The sequence below is a fragment of the Canis lupus genome, chromosome 2 (genome assembly GCF_003254725.2).
Source record: "Canis lupus dingo isolate Sandy chromosome 2, ASM325472v2, whole genome shotgun sequence".
In the NCBI taxonomy this organism is placed as follows: domain Eukaryota; kingdom Metazoa; phylum Chordata; class Mammalia; order Carnivora; family Canidae; genus Canis; species Canis lupus.
This window is the reverse complement of record NC_064244.1, coordinates 47,534,687-47,551,160: the sequence shown is the minus strand read 5'-3', so window position 1 is coordinate 47,551,160 and position 16,474 is coordinate 47,534,687. Positions and strand designations below refer to the sequence as shown.

Genomic DNA, 16,474 nt, shown 5'->3' with positions numbered 1-16,474 from the left:
GATGTGATGCCAGCGCAGGTATGCCACACTATCCATGGAGTCTCATTGCCAAATGTTAACCTGATCGAATTAAGAGGCAACAATTAAAACTTTGGACCCCAAATGACATTCTACTAGCTGACTGTTCAGGGTTCTTCAAAAAACCCAATGACAGGAAAAAAAGGACTATTCTAGATTTAAACATTTAACAGCCAAATGCAATGAATAAACATTCAATGGCTTCTGGACCATAAAACTAATGTGCAGCATTAAAAGACATCTTTGAGGGAATCAGAATTAGAATATGAATGTATGTATTATTGCATGAACCTTCTAACATATTGGTGGATACATAGAGAAACACCATTTTTAGTGATATTCTGGAGTGTGTGGGGCTGCAATGTCTAGAACTTAATTTTCATATGATTCAGCAAAAGTGTGTGTGTATATACTTGTTTGTATGTGTGTCTACAGAAGTATAGAGAATAGGTGTTAAACAATTTGGTGAATCCAGATAAAGGGCTGTTGGTCACTATACTATTCTCTCAATGCTTGTGTAGATTAAAATGTTTTTTATAAGTTGAAGGAAGAAAGTGTTTTTTTCTTTCATAACATGTACCTCGTCTTCCTTTTATCACTTCTCCAACAACTTTTAAATTTCTATTTGTGGGACACCTGGGTGGCTTGGCAGTTAGAGTCTGCCTTCAGCCCAGGGCATGATCCTGGAGTCCTGGGATGGAGTCCTACATCGGGCTCCCTGCATGGAGCCTGCTTCTCCCTCTGCCTGTGTCTCTGCCTCTCTCTGTGTGTCTCATGAATAAATAAAATCTTTAAAAATATTTCTATTCATGTGGGATTTATGAGGTTTGTAGAAGTAGAGCAGAAGACCACTACCCCTAACAAGTGAGCCTTATATTTTAATTAATGGAAGGAGGGATTAGCTATGAGGCTGTCAAGCTCTAACATTTCTAAAATCTCACTTATCTTATGTATGTCAGAGTAATTTCAAGCAGCTCTGAGTCTGAAATCAGAGCATCCATGTTCCAGCATAGTGCCACTGACTTCTACACAGCTTCACCAAACTATGCTGTTCCAGGGTAATTTTTAAATACATATCAGATTCTACAAGTGCCAGCCTCATTCTCTGTATCATCTCCTTCCCCTGCACTCCTCCTGCTCCAGAACATGTTTCCATCAGAACCACTATTTTTTAATGTAACATGTTGGCCAATACGTGTTCCCACTGAATTATAAAATTTCATAAGATATAAGTACCCCATTCTAATCCAGAATTTAGACATAGTACAAACCCGGAACTTAAATACTCATCAAATAGAGGAATAGGTAAAATAAAGATCTATGGTGAAGATTTTCCAAAGGAAACAAACAATAAACGTTTGTGTTTAATAGGTAATGATATGGTTTCTCTAAAATGACTGGCAGGAGACAAACAAGGAGCCACTTTACAATAAAAACTTTAAAATGTTATCGCTGGCCACATGGTCCTCTGTTAGGGGAATGGGAGAAGTCTCTGGAACATAAGATAAATAGAAACACTGTATTTATGGAACAGAAATAATCATTACCTCCTACCAGGAGACAAAGTTCAACCAGAGGCCTGGAGGAATTAATCATTTGTCCAAAACTTAATATGTTGGCTATAAGGCTGCATTAATGAAAATAATTCTATAAACCAGAACTTGTATTTTATGTCTACTTGAGTACTTAAGATGTCAAGATACATGATTTCTTTCTGAGCTATGATAAACATCTACTTAATGTTCCTTACTTAAGGAATATTGTTTCATGTTCCTACTTAAAGCCTATTTTAAACATTTCAGTATAAAAAAATGAACCAAACTCTTCCTGAGATAAGTTTTTTTACTGTTTCTGCAAGGTAGCTATTTTAGTAATATCTGCTATAACGCTATAATGAAATCTGTCGGGAACTGGAAAGATGAGTTATTTTACTATCACTGAAAAACTGGAGCACATTTGAGAATTTCTGGTAATGTTGGGAATAGTGCCCTAAATGAAAATAATTAAGTCAGCAGAAAGAAATCCTTCTTCTTCTTAGATCCATCTTGAGGACTGAATAAAAATGACAGAGTGAAGCAGCTTCTAGTCTTTAAAAGAGAAACTAAAGGAATAATTGCTAGGATTTGCTACACACACCACCACCTACCTACTAGGACAGAGCCCACACCCAGAATATGGGAGAAAGCACACGTCTCAAAATCCTTGGGTCAATTTTTACAAACTCATTTTTTGTGAAGCAGGAAAAATAATCAGACAAATCAAAGGTGAGTATCTTTGGAAAATTTAATTTGGACCATATTTTCTTTCTCTTGCTGAAAACACCAAGTATTTCCATACATTTTGGGTTCCACAGCTTACAAAGGGGCAGTGGGTTTCCTGCAGTTACATACTGTACCCAACTTTCTATAGAAAGATCAGACATTTTCCAACCTTGCTTTTGAGTATTTCCTTAAAAATGCTTTAAAGGTTCCTTACAATAAATGGCGAGTAAAACAAAGTAAGGCTTTAAGTTCTCCTTTTCCCCTTTTTTGGTACTGCGTGTTGGAGGAATAAGGAAGGAAGACTTGTCACATCAGTGTTGGTACCCTGGGGATTGCTGCTGGGTCCTCCGAGGGGCACCCCTAATACTGCGGCCCTGATGCCCCCTACAGTGAGGAGCCTGAGATTGGTAAGTGCAGAACGGCTTGGCATAGCCACGTCACAGCACAGGAGGGTCTGCGGGCTGCCTGGGTCTTCCCAGGGCTCACAGGGCTCCTGGCCTCAAGAGTCATAAAGGAAGCAGGACCAAATCACAACCAGAGGTCTCCCACCTGATACCGCAGTACCACAGGTTCCCTTCTGCAGGCCTTACGATATGCTTTTAAAGACTAAATGTAATAATTGAAAATAAAAACGAGAAAAAAAATCCCTTTACTAATTGTTTGTATCAAATTAGTAAAATGAAAATAAAAGCATTTGATAAAACACATTTTCTATGTCGGATGAAATCAACTCCCTTGCAAGATAACCTCAGTAATATATGTCACTATTCATAAATTTTTTGCCTGGTAATACAGACTTCGTGAATTCCATCACCTGAATGGCTTTGTCATCTTTCAAACTTGCAGTTTCATTAGCTTAAAAAAGGGATAAAGCAGCCAAATTAATACTAATTCTGGTTGCAGAAAGATATCGCAGACATTAACCTTCATCTTCTCAAGTGTTAAGAGCACATGATTAAAAGGTAATCAAACAGTTCTTCTCTTAACAGAAAACTAAGCAGCTAGTGTCATCAAATCTATATCTAGTCAACACAGGGCCCCTCTGAAATATAAAATTAAATTCTTTTGAGGAATAGGTTTGTGATTTTAGTTGTGCGGGATTTACATTTATTCACTCGATTTTGTAGTAAAAACGCATGGTCTTCACTTCTTTGTAATACACAAGGGATTTCTTCATCGCCTCAGCAGGCTCTCACACAGAGGTGGCAGGCTGGGTTCCTCGGCTCGTTTCGGGAAGGGGAGGCAGCCGTAGCTCACATGCTCTCAGAAGCCCTGCAAAAACTCCTGCAGCTGGGTGACGATCTCTGTGTCCACGGTCTCCATGAGGGACTGGAAGCCTTGCTCTCCTAGGAGCTCCTGCTGTGCCTTAAGCTTCTCGTAGATAAACTGCTGCAGGGACACTGTGTGCACCGGGTCCTTCAGGGCCAGCTGTGGGACAGAGAGGAGCCACACTGGGTCAAAGAGGCAGAACAAGTCCCTCTCCCATGTGACTACACGGCTGTGTCATCTCCTCTGCGGCACCACCACTGCGCCCGCCTCCCTTCTTACAAGAGATCCTCAAGACGAAACAAAACAAGACAAATATGTCCTTCTCCTATCCCACTGGGATATGTGGAAACCAAAAGAAAAAAAATTAAAAGGAACCCAATATTCCACTTCCTAATCCTGCAACAGAAAACACTTCAGCCTCCTTTGTCTTTTCTGTGCATGTGGCACACACAGAGATACACAAGTAGTGCTGCTCTTTATTTTTTTTTAAGATTTATTTATTTATTCATGATAGACACACACACACACACACGGGGAGAGGGGGCAAAGACACAGGAAGAGGGAGAAGCAGGCTCCATGCTGAGAGCCCAACGCGGGACTCGATCCCAGGACCCCAGGGTCACGCCCTGGGCCAAAGACAGGTGCTGAACCGCTGAGCCACCCAGGGACCCCCCTAGTGCTGCTCTTTAAACTTGCACAACAATTCTACTCCAACACAAAAATTCTACAAAATTCTGCTCCAACACATTTTAAGAATTCCAGATCTATGCCGTGACTTTTCGTTATAGGCATGATGAAATAAATAATCATGGTATAAATGCAATTCTAATATTGCCGAATAATCTCTCACAAGTGCCCTTCTCTACATCTCAGATTATTTCCTTACACCCATCTCTACTTTAGAAGAATTACTAAAGGACACAGATAATTTTGTGACTCCTGATACATATTATCAAACTGTTTTCTCTTGTACAAATTTAAAAGGTATGAGAGGTTTTAGATGGTGGCCTGTTTCTAACATGGGTATTAGCATTAATGAAATTCTTTACAATTTAAGAGGTGAAAACTAACACACCCTACTTCAAGTTGCACATTTCTCTCATTATCAGTAAAGGTGAACATCTGTAAGGCTTAAGTAAAGAACATGAGTTTGTGTGTGTGCCCAGTACAGCAGCATAGAAATTCTTCTCTTTCCTTACTGACGTTATTTTAATTTAGGTAGATGAACTGGTTGGATCCCATCTGTTTGAGAATATAAAGACATTTAAAAATAATGATCACAAATGGAAAATGCACTTGAGAGGCAGAGACAAAGGTGGCATGAACTTGAAATTAAACCCCTCAGGGGACCAACTCAGCTACATGATAAACCGTCACTGAAGGTGGACGGGAGGGCGGACGCCAAGAACAACTGTGAACACAAAGCCCTGCCTTCACAAGCCTGAAGACACCACTGTACAAACCACAAAAACCGAAGATAAACTTTTAAAAATATTTGCTCTCTTAGGCAAAATGCAGTAATGTTTGGTATTATTTTAGTTACAATGAAACAGATCTCTTGCTAAAGGGCATGTGTACTTTGTTGAAATATCATGAATTACTGTAACTAAAACCATCTGCACAATATGAGGGAAACAGAACTGACCTTGAAATTGGTGTTTGAACAAGTAACTCCAACTACTGAAATAAGCTCAGAAGAGTGGTTTAAATGCTGTTTCAATTTGCTACAAAAACTGCAAACAGTTAACTTATCAAATATCCACCTTTTAATTTTCAACAGGTTAATAAGGAGGAAAAGTATCACCATACTACAGCCCTACCACATACGGCATACACTATCGGTATAATATATTTTTTAAAGTATACTGGTCAGTCATGCAAGATTACAAAAGCATTAGTCTCTTCTGGAAGGAAAGCTGTGGAAAGCAGAAGGAAGAAAAAAAAACAAAGAATCTTCAAATGCACATCTTTAAAAAAAAAAAGTTTTTCTTAGCTGAAAATATCACATCAGCAAATAAATGTCTATTTTGGCTTGTGATAAGATATTCATTGATCATAGGTATTAATACTTTCTTTTGAGGAAATACATGAAATAGATTAGCTAAATGATTTTCTAGAGAAAAATCCATGCTGCCCATCAACTAAAACTCCAGATATAATTTTTCTGAATGTTCTAGCAAGTGCCATTGCTAGAATGAAAAGACACTGAAATCGCTAACAGTATTTTCAAAACTATCATTTTTAGAGCAATAATGCCCACATTACATAATAAACCCAATTATCTGATTTTATGTGAAAAAATGCAGAATGCTTACATGTCACCAGGTGGTACACTCCTGAGAAAATAATTAGTCTTATAATGTAGTAAGCAAATTATAATTAGATTTAATTCTGCTGTTGGGAAAACTATACTGCAAAGATAGATGTGATGCCAACTTCTAATTACAAAATAACAGAATAAAATATTTTACTCATTCTTCCAGCTAAGTACAACTAAAACATTATATATATATAACATATATATATAAACATATATAGCATATATATCATAACATATATATATGTTTTATATATATATACACACATATATATACATATATATAAAATACACAGGAAACTCTAAAAGGTGAAGAGAAGGCAGAGAGCATAGGGACCCAGTAGTGAAGGAAACCCACAATACTGAGCACCTTGGCTTTCTTCTCGCCTAGATATCATGAATTTGGGGCTGAAGAAGCCAGCAACCTGGATGTGCTAACAAGCACAGATGGAAAAACTCCAACACAGAGTCCACTCTCTACCCAAAGGCCCAGTAAAGGTACCACCACATGGGCAAGACAAAACTCTGAGATAGTAATTGGACTATGTCATTCGGCCAAACACCAAGACTAAATGAACTGTGGTCCCACCACCACTCATGCTGTTAAGAGGATGTGACCCACCCATTCCCCAGTCGAGTCTGTGGAGATGCTTGGGGAGCCTGGCCTTTTGCACACTCTCGGCAGTAACAAAGTGGCACACCCATGTCTGCCAGAGCAGTGTCAAAAGAAGGTGGCTAAAAACAGAAGGTTTGATAAGATTCAGAATCTAATCATACCAAAAAAATATACAGGTTTCAATTTTAAAAAATCACTCATAACCAAAAGTAGGTGTCAGAGGCAGGAGGGAAGTGGGTTTAATTATAATAGAGCAACCTAAGGGGTCTTTGTGGTGATGGAAACGTTCTGTATCTTGATTCTTATTAATGCCAATATTCTGGTTGTAACGCTAGTTTTCAGAATGTTCTCAGTGGGGGACATGGACATCAACACATCACAAACCAGAGGGCTCAGGAATCTGGCAACCCCAAATACCAAGAAAACACTAGGAATGAGGGAATTAATTTCCTGAAGGCAAAGGACTAAAACAGTTTGGTACCTACAGGCCCAAATTGAAACAAATCAATCACCAGAGAATCTTATAAAATCAGAAACTGTTTATTCTTCTTTTCCACACATTTCTAATAAGTGTGATTATCTTTGCTCAGGTGCAGGTTTGCTCAGATGCACAAATGAGAAGAGTTAAAAAAAAAAAAAAAAAAAAAACCTTGGACAGAAAAAACAAAGCCAGTAGTATTGAGACTCCATTAACAACAAGAAATATTAGGAATAATGGGAAGGGACAGAAAACTATTGAAAATGGACCCAGACTAGATGCTAAGTGTGCTACTCTGGATTGCATCCTACAACTAAGGGCATTAGTGAAAAAGTGGTGATAGCTGAAGAAAGCCTGCAGCTTAGTTAACAGTAATACACCAGTGCTGGTTTCTGAATTTTGACAAATGTGCCCTGGTGACATAAGATGCTGACATGAGGGAAAACTGGCACATGAGGAGAGCTGTGTACTGTCTCTGCTACTTTCCTGTAAACCCAAAACCATTCCAAAATAGAAAGGGTGTCCATCTTTATGCCAGTACCATACTGTTTTAATTACTATGGCTTTGGGATAGATTTTGAAATCAGAAAGTGTGATGCATCCCAAGCTCTGTTCTTTTTCAAGATTGTTTTGGCGAATCAAAATCTTTCACGGTTCCTATGAATTTTAGCATTGTGTTTATCTATTTTTCTAAGAAACACCACTGGAATTTCGAGAAGGATTGCACTGAATCTGAAGACTGCCTTGGGTAGTATGGACATCTTAATATTAAGTCTTCCAACCCATAAATACAAACATCTATTTGCTTGTGTTCTCTTTAATTTCTTTCATCAATGCTTTATAGTTTTCAGTGTGCAAGTCTTTCACTTCCTTAAATTTATGCTGAAGTCTTTTATTCTTCTTGATGTTATCATAAGTGGAATTTGTTTTCTTAATATTTTTTTTAGATTGTTCATTTAGTACATAAAATACAACTGATTTTTGTATATTGACTTTGTATCCTGAAACTCTACTGAATTTATTAGCTCCAGGAGTTTTAAAAAATAGGTGTTTAGTGTTTTCTATATATGAGATCATGTCATCTGCAAAAAGGGACAATTTTACTTCTACCTTTGCAATTTGCACACTTTTCATTTCTTTTTCTCACCTAATTGCTCTAAGATTTCAGGTACTATGGAGGATATACAGAGTAACTGATAGGAAAGAAAGTCCACAATACTACGTAGTCAAGTGAACTTCACAAGGGTACCAAAAGTAAACAATGACCAAAGGATTGAGAAAATTGGATATCCAAATGAAAAATAAGGAAATCCCTATCTTCACCACATACAAAAACCAATTCAAAATGAGTGAGACTTAAACATAAGGTTCCTAAGAAGAAAAAAGGGGAAAAGCTTCGTGCCATTGGCCTTAGCAAAGGTTTCACAGATATGGCAACAAAAGGAAAATTGGCAGGGGAGACAATAAATCAAATTTGTAAGTTATTTAAAGAAGCTAAATAAGTGCATCCCTCTGAGGTCATTTGGTGTGGTGACAACCAGCACTAGACACTTCATTCAACTTATGCAAGTGTTCAGTTTCAGAACACTAAGCAGCAAGCCTGGTAAGTTCATTTTTGAAATGAGAAAAAAAAAAATGAGGTTCCTAGGCTTTGAGTGACATTCAAGGTAGATTTTTTTTCTCAAGTTAATGACGTCAGTACAACCAGAACATAGACTTCAAATTCCTGGTTTTGTTCTCTTTCCATTACTTCCATATGCCTAACCCCTACTCTCATCCTCCAAGGAAGTAGATGATCATTTAAGAAATACTTTCACTAAAATGGTTAAGACAAAATTAGAAACCTTATAATAGGTTTCTGTTATTAGAAGATAATTACCCAGAAATCCTGACTCCAGGGCAATGCCAAATAAATTAAGAGCTAATAACCCAACTCACTTCAAAAGTCCATACACTGGATTTTAATAAGTAGTGTGGTAACCCTTGACTTTGAAATTATTACTTGAAGAAAGAATGGTTCTAGTTAAACTGTTGACCAGGTTCCTCTGTTGGTAATTATAGTCTTCTGACATTTGCTTCGACCCACAAGGTGGTTAGTCTTTAAAGTTGGTATAAGATTTTAGCTCCTATGGTGCCACTTACCAGGATGTACATTTCTTGTTTTTTGAGATTTTGAGTCCTTAAAACTAAAAAATATTTCACTGCATCATTCAGCAATTCCACCCAGCAGGAATTCATAAAGCTGAATCCTTTATTTTTCTTAGGTTACATATCGTATCACTGTCCACTTTATAAGCCTCCATATACCCACGATAATTTTTCAGGAATTAATTTCTGTAAAGTCATTTTTGTTGGAATTTTGCCAAAGAGGAAAGGTTTCCTTAGAAAAACATAGAATATTTTTTTTTAAGAATAGTGACACACGTTCCACGAGGCCTGGTAGATTATGTATAACACACTAGGCAACAAACCAAAACCTTAAAAGACAATTTGCCTACAACAATGTATTTAACCATGTGGTCTTCAAAACTTCCTTAGCTTGATCTTTGGTTTAAAATGCCCTTTTCTGGGATGCCTGGGTGGCTCAGTGGTTGAGCGTCTGCCTTTGGCTCCAGGCGTGATCCCAGAGTCCAGGGATCAAGTCCCACATTGGGCTCCCCGCAGGGAGCCTGCTTCTCCCTCTGCCTGTGTCTCTGCCTCTCTCTCTGTGTCTCTCATGAATAAACAAAACATTAAGAAATAAAATTAAATATGTATGGGTAGTAGATTCAATAAAACACATGATAATTCAAAATAAAAACTCTTAAACTAGTAATTCTAAGCCCTATAAACTTAATTCCTATATACAACCACCTATTTCTACAAACTCTTCAGGGCTTCCTTTCTCCTTTGGTTTCAATGAGACATTTTTGAGGCCTTTTTGCTTCACTGTATGCAAATCAGGCAGTATAAGTGTCTTTTGTTTGTTTGACCGCCTTCACCAATCAAAAGTTTGATGCCTTTTTGATTCTAGTTTTGACTATAATTCCAAAGGATTCCCCACATTGCAAGGTAAATAAAATACAAATCTGTAAGGAACCTTTATTTTTGCATGCTTTTTCTAACTGGTGATCGCTAGTAAGTATCAGCAACACACACGTTTATCATTTAACTGGTTACCTTGTTAAACCCTCCTCATTTGATTTGATTTTCCTGAACTTTTCTGACTTAAACATTCATTTAAATGACTAATGACTTATCTCTTCTTTGCCAATTCTTATACGCATGCTCACTCAAATGCACTCTTGCTCTCTTTTCTTATCACGTTGGCTAGAAATTCTGACAGACTATCACCAAAATTTCTTACTCTTCTTCCTGGATATACAGATAGACCACATCTCCCAGTCAATGGAATGTGAGCAAAAAAGGTGTCATAACCCAGCCTAACTCTTAAACTACTCCTATTCATTCTTTTTTTTCTGAATTTTCCAACTAGACAGAAGCCAAGATGGCAGCAGCATCCTCAATACTTTCTAGATCATCCCTAAATGATTCTGGATTACACATCCACTTATAATCCTCTCCTTTTTTGTTTTTCCTGAGTGAAAAAAAAAAAAAAAAGAAAACATTTAGGTTGAGATTCCAAGGGTCTTTTCTAGAAGATGCATTCTCTTGCATTTAGGTCATTCTCAACAGAGGTATGTTTGTGTTTAGATTCAAACAGCTATTTACAAAATCATGTTAAAGTCTTATTATTCTATTCCTATCTCATTAACAAATTTTACCAGGAATAGTGAATTTAATGTTGGATTAAATTTGCTAATAATCACTTACTGTTTTTCACCTATTTTCATAAATTAAAAAACTTATTACTAGCTGTTTTCTGTTTTACTCTCTTCCTTTTTTTAATTTTTAAAAATTTTTTTTATTTATTTATGACAGTCACACACAGAAAGAGAGAGTGGGGGGGCAGAGACACAGGCAGAGGGAGAAGCAGGCTCCATGCACTGGGAGCCCAACGTGGGACTCGATCCTGGGTCTCCAGGATCGTGCCCTGGGCCAAAGGCAGGCGCCAAACCGCTGCGCCACCCAGGGATCCCTCTCTTCCTGAAAGTTGTCATAGTTTTCTGGGTTCAATCTTTTCTTAAAACTTGATAGTACAAAAAGAAGAAAACAGGAATGAAGGAAAAATGGGGAGAAAAGGGAAAAAAGGGAGAGGAAAGAAGGAAGACAAGTTGCTGTTAGAAGGATATCATTATAAAATTAAACGCATTAAATTGTTTTTTTTTTCCCATTGATAGTACTTGCCAATAAAAATCACTTACAAAATGACCAAATAAGAAACCTCACTAAGGCAGGGAGCCTGATGCAGAACTTGATCCCAGGACCCTGGGATCATGACCTGAGCCAAAGGCAGACATTTAACCAACTGAGCCACCCCGCTGTCCCTGAAATGAGCTCTGAGTTAATTAATTTTCATTTTTTCTTGTTTGATAATAAAATTACTTAAGGCTATGAATAATTTAGTTGTATCCAGATGTTTTTAAGTGTAATAATCTTACTGTGCTATGTTACCTGTTCAAAATTGCAGGCTTCCTCTTTAAGATACTGTTTTAAAAACTTTTTGTGACCTGCAATTTTTCTCAACTTTTAATTTCTGGTTTTACGTCACTGTAGTCAGAAAATATGATCTGGAGCAGCCCAGGTGGCTCAGCAGTTTAGCGCCGCCTTCAGCCCAGGGCCTTATCCTGGAGACCCAGGATCGAGTCCCATGTCAGGCCCCCTGCATGGAGCCTGCCTCTTCCTCTGCCTTTGTCTCTGCCTCTCTCTCTCTCTCTCTTTCTGTGTCTCTCATGAATAAATAAAATCTTTAAAAAAAACAAAACAAAAAAAAAAAGAAAAGAAAATATGATCTGTACTATTTCTACTCTGAGAAATTTGGTTTCCTTTGAGAGCCTAGAATATGCTCAGTTTTTACACACATTTCATGAACATTTAAAAAATGTATGTTCTATTTATAGGATAGAATTTTTATTTACAGGCACTAAATTAAATTTACTGATATACTGGTTCAGTTCTGTCACCACATACCCTGTAGGAGACCATCTCAGGTTCAACTAAACATGTAAGATCCCAAGATCACCATAAGCTTTCTTAGTATCAGTTTACTTAAAAGGCCATAGGGATGATAAGAGATCACAAAATGGTAATGTCAAAGGGGAATATGATAAATTTTGCAGCAATAACAACGTTGTGATCATAGTTGCATTTTTAGAATCCTATAAATTACAGTAGTAAATTAAGGATGATCAAATACAGAGTTATCTCTGATACTAAAAAAATCAATTCTAATACATCACTAAATTAACAATTGAAAGATGTTCCCCTTTCATTCATGTTGTTATCAAAGCCAAATGACTACATAACATACATAATAAAGTATAACAAAATATTCAGGGGTATGCAACCAGTGTTCCTAAATTAGGAAGCAACAGCCTACTAGAAAGATCTAAACATGTTACTGCTCAATAGTGCCTTTGATTCTACTACTTCCTTTCCAGAAATATCAATTCTCATGTTTTGTCCATTCTGTGAGAGAATATACTATAAAACCAAACATGTGCTATAATACATTGATCCAATTATATGTAGTTTCCAAGTGATACAGAAAATGGAAAAAGGATAAAGACAAACAGGAAAAATGAGATGAGATTTTTTTTTAAGGTTTTATTTATTTATTCATGAGAGACATAGAGAGAGGCAGAGACATAGGCAGAGGGAGAAGCAGGCTTGCTTCAGGGAGCCCGATGCAGGACTCAATCACAGAACTCCGGGATCATGCCCTGAGCTGAAGGCAGACATGCGCTGTGAGATGAAATTTCTATTCACAATTTAAATGTCATCTTTGGATTAAGTTTTCTGAGTATCACTTATTTCTGGGATAGAGAAATGAATATCACAAGTGTAAGCTGCCCTATTATAGGAAACACCTGCTCCGTTACATCTTCCTACTGCTTCTTACTGCTCCAACTGCCTCTATAGTTCCAAGAAGATCACCAAGCACATTTTATGAGAATCTCAAGGTTTTTGATAAAAAGCTTTATAAGGTTAAGCTATCAGATGAAAGGTTAAAAAGTGCTATAAATAGGAAATGCTGAAGGGAACTTACAAAAGCAAGAAAATTTAGTGAGTCAGTGCTCTCAATCTATTTCAAAAGCTGGGATTATCATTTCATCAAACTGTAAATTATCAATAATTTATTAAAATGACAATATGATGAGGATGAATAGGGGAACAAAAACTTTCTATTGTGACCATCTGCTGATACAGCAAAATCATTGAAGAAACTGCAGTTATTTTAAGACCTGCATTAACTTACTATTTCTGGGAAGGGAAATACTGTTCTATGGCTCCTTAACCTAAATTTGCTGAAGTACTTGACATGATCTCATGCATGATTTAAACTAGATAATGTAGGGGCACCTGGGTGACTCGGTTGAGCGAGCAACTCTTGATTTTGGTTCAGGTCATGATCTCAGGGTCATGAGACTGAGCCCTGCCTCAGAGCTCACATGGGCATGGAGCCTCCTTGGGATTCTCTCTCTCCTTTCCCTCTGTACCTGTTCTCACTCCCAGTCTCTGATCCTGTGTGCATGCAATCTCTCTCAAAACGAAACAAAAATAAAACAAAAACTCCCCAACAACCATTTATAACATGCATCTATAGCTGTTCAATTAAAAAAAAAAATTATGGGACTGCATCAAGATAAAACACTTCTGCATGGGGAAGGAAACAATCAACAAAACTAAAACGCTACTTGTAGAATGGGAGAAGATATTTGCAAATGACGTATCTGATAAAGGGTTAGTACCTAAAAAGTATAAAGAGCTTATCAAACTCAACACCCAAAAAGCGGGATCCCTGGGTGGCGCAGCGGTTTGGCGCCTGCCTTTGGCCCAGGGCGCGATCCTGGAGACCCGGGATCGAATCCCACATCAGGCTCCCGGTGCATGGAGCCTGCTTCTCCCTCTGCCTGTGTCTCTGCCTCTCTCTCTCTCTGTGACTATCATTTAAAAAAAAAAAAAAAAAAAAATAAATAAATAAATAAATAAATAAATAAATAAATAAATAAAACACCCAAAAAGCAAATAATCCAGTTAAGAAATGGGCAGAAGACACGAAGAGACGTTTTTCCAAAGAAGACATAGATGGCTAACAGAAACATGAAAAGATGCTCACAATCACTCATCATCAGGGAACTACAAATCAAAACCACGATGATACAACCTCACATGGGTCAGAATGGCTATAATTAACAACCCAGGAAACAACAGATGTTGGCAAGGATGTGGAGAAAAGGGAACCCTCTTACACTGTTGGTGAGAATGCAAGCTGGTACCACTGCTCTGGAAAACAGTATGGAGATTTCTCTTTCTCTTTTTGTTTTTTTAGTATGGAGATTTCTCAAAAAGTTAAAAATAGAACTATCCTATGACCTAGTAATTGCACTACTAGGTATTTGTATTTACCTAAAGGATACAAAAACACTGATTCAAAGGGACATGTGCACTCTGATATTTATAGCAGGATTATCAACAACAGATAAATTATGGAAAAATCCCAAATGTCCATCAACTGATGAATGGATAAAGAAGATGTAATATATATATACACACACACACACACACACACACACAATGGGCTATCACTCAGCCACTAAAATGAATGAAATCTTGCCACTTGCAACAATGTGAATAGAGCTAGAGTATATTATGCTTAGGAAGTAAGTCAGGGAAAGACAAACACTATGATTTCACTCATATGTGGAATTTAAGAAGGAAAACAGATGAATACAGGGGAAGGGAAGGAAAAATAAAGTAAGATGAACATTGAGAGGGAGGCAAACCACAAGAGATGCTAAACTCTAGGATACTAACTGAGGGTTGCTGGAGGGGAGGTAGGTGGAGATGGGCTAGATGGGTGGCTATTAAGTAGGGCACTTGTGTTGACCACTGGTGTTATATTTGAGTCACTAAATTCTACTCCTGAAACAAGTATTACACTATATGTTAACTAACTAGAATTTAAATAAAAATTTGAAAAAAAAAAAAAAAAGTTTTGCGGAATTGGACCACACAGATGACAGCCTCTCAGGGATGATGAAAGGTAAAGACCAACAGAGAAGCTTCATGGTTAACAATTCTAAAGTTTGCAGAAGTGTACAAGGAAACAAAGGAGAAAGCCTATAGTAAAATAATGAATCCTATTATAAAACTGCCATTTTCCTAAGAGAATATTACATAATTTATCCATAAAGTATGCTAAGGAATTATGATTCAATCATCTACACAGGTAACTTTAGTTTGAAGGAAAGAGAAGTAACAGCTGTTGGCAAACAGCATCTCTTCTACCCATGAAATGTTGATGTGACTATGAAAATGTGAACATAATATTTCTGGAATTGGGGATTTATACAAAATTCATATTCAAATGGTATCTGGAGATTTAAGGTCCATTGTCATGTATGCGGTCATAGCAGAAGAAAAGGTTAGCAGAAGAATAGCAGAAGATGAGACCATACAGTCATTTTTCCTAGAGCACAAATCTGACCAGGTCACCCCTGTGGTGACAATATATTGAAGTATCACTGACACATGTTACATTAGTTTCAAGTGTACAACAAAGTGATTTGCCAACTCTCTATGTTATGCTATGCTCATGAGTATAGCTGCGGTCTGCCACCATATAATACTACTTCAGTATCCCTGAATATTTTCCCCATGCTTACCTTTCATCCCCATGACTTTCATTCCATACCAGGCAGCCTGTATATCCCCTTCCCCTTCACCTAATTTTCCCATTCCCCCAACCTCTTCCGTGTAGCAACCATCAGTTTGTCCTGTTTATGGGTCTGTTTCTGCTTTTGGTTTATCATCTATTTAGTTTTTTAGAATCCACAGATGAGTAAAATCATATGGTTACTTTACTTAACATTATACCCCAAGGTCCATCCATGCTGTTGCAAATGGAAAGATCTCATTCTTTTTTGTAGCTGAGTTAATATTCCATTGCACATTCAACGTGGATGGAACTGGAGGGTATTATGCTGAGTGAAGTAAGTCAATTGGAGAAGGACAAACATTATATGTTCTCATTCATTTGGGGAATATAAATAATAGTGAAAGGGAATATAAGGGAAGGGAGAAGAAATGTGTGGGAAATATCAGAAAGGGAGACAGAACATAAAGACTCCTAACCTGGGAAACGAACTAGGGGTGGTGGAAGGGGAGGAGGGCGGGGGGTGGGGGTGAATGGGTGATGGGCATTGAGGGGGGCACTTGACAGGATGAGCACTGGGTGTTATTCTGTATGTTGGTAAATTGAACACCAATAAAAAATAAATTTATTAAAAAAATTCCATTGTACATACATACACATCTTTATCAATTCATCTATTGATGGACATTTGGGTTGTTTCCATATCGTGTCTATTGTACATAATGCTGCAGTAAAAGGAGAGGTGCACATATCTTTC

The 16,474-nt window shown here is 37.5% G+C and overlaps 1 protein-coding gene across 2 annotated transcripts in view; it reads right to left on the bottom strand.

Moving 5' to 3' along the window:
• Positions 1-2,287: 2,287 nt before the first annotated feature.
• The window catches only part of IPO11 (importin 11), a 200,795-nt gene continuing 186,608 nt past the window's right edge, over positions 2,288-16,474 (bottom strand). Inside the window, exon 30 of one of the 2 annotated variants that reach the window (XM_025446993.3) lies at positions 2,288-3,707. In XM_025446993.3, the coding sequence (XP_025302778.1) occupies positions 3,543-3,707 (165 nt within the window). In that variant the 3' untranslated portion in view covers positions 2,288-3,542. The remainder of the gene's footprint in view (positions 3,708-16,474) is intronic. The other variant, XR_003136545.3, reaches the window with a different exon arrangement.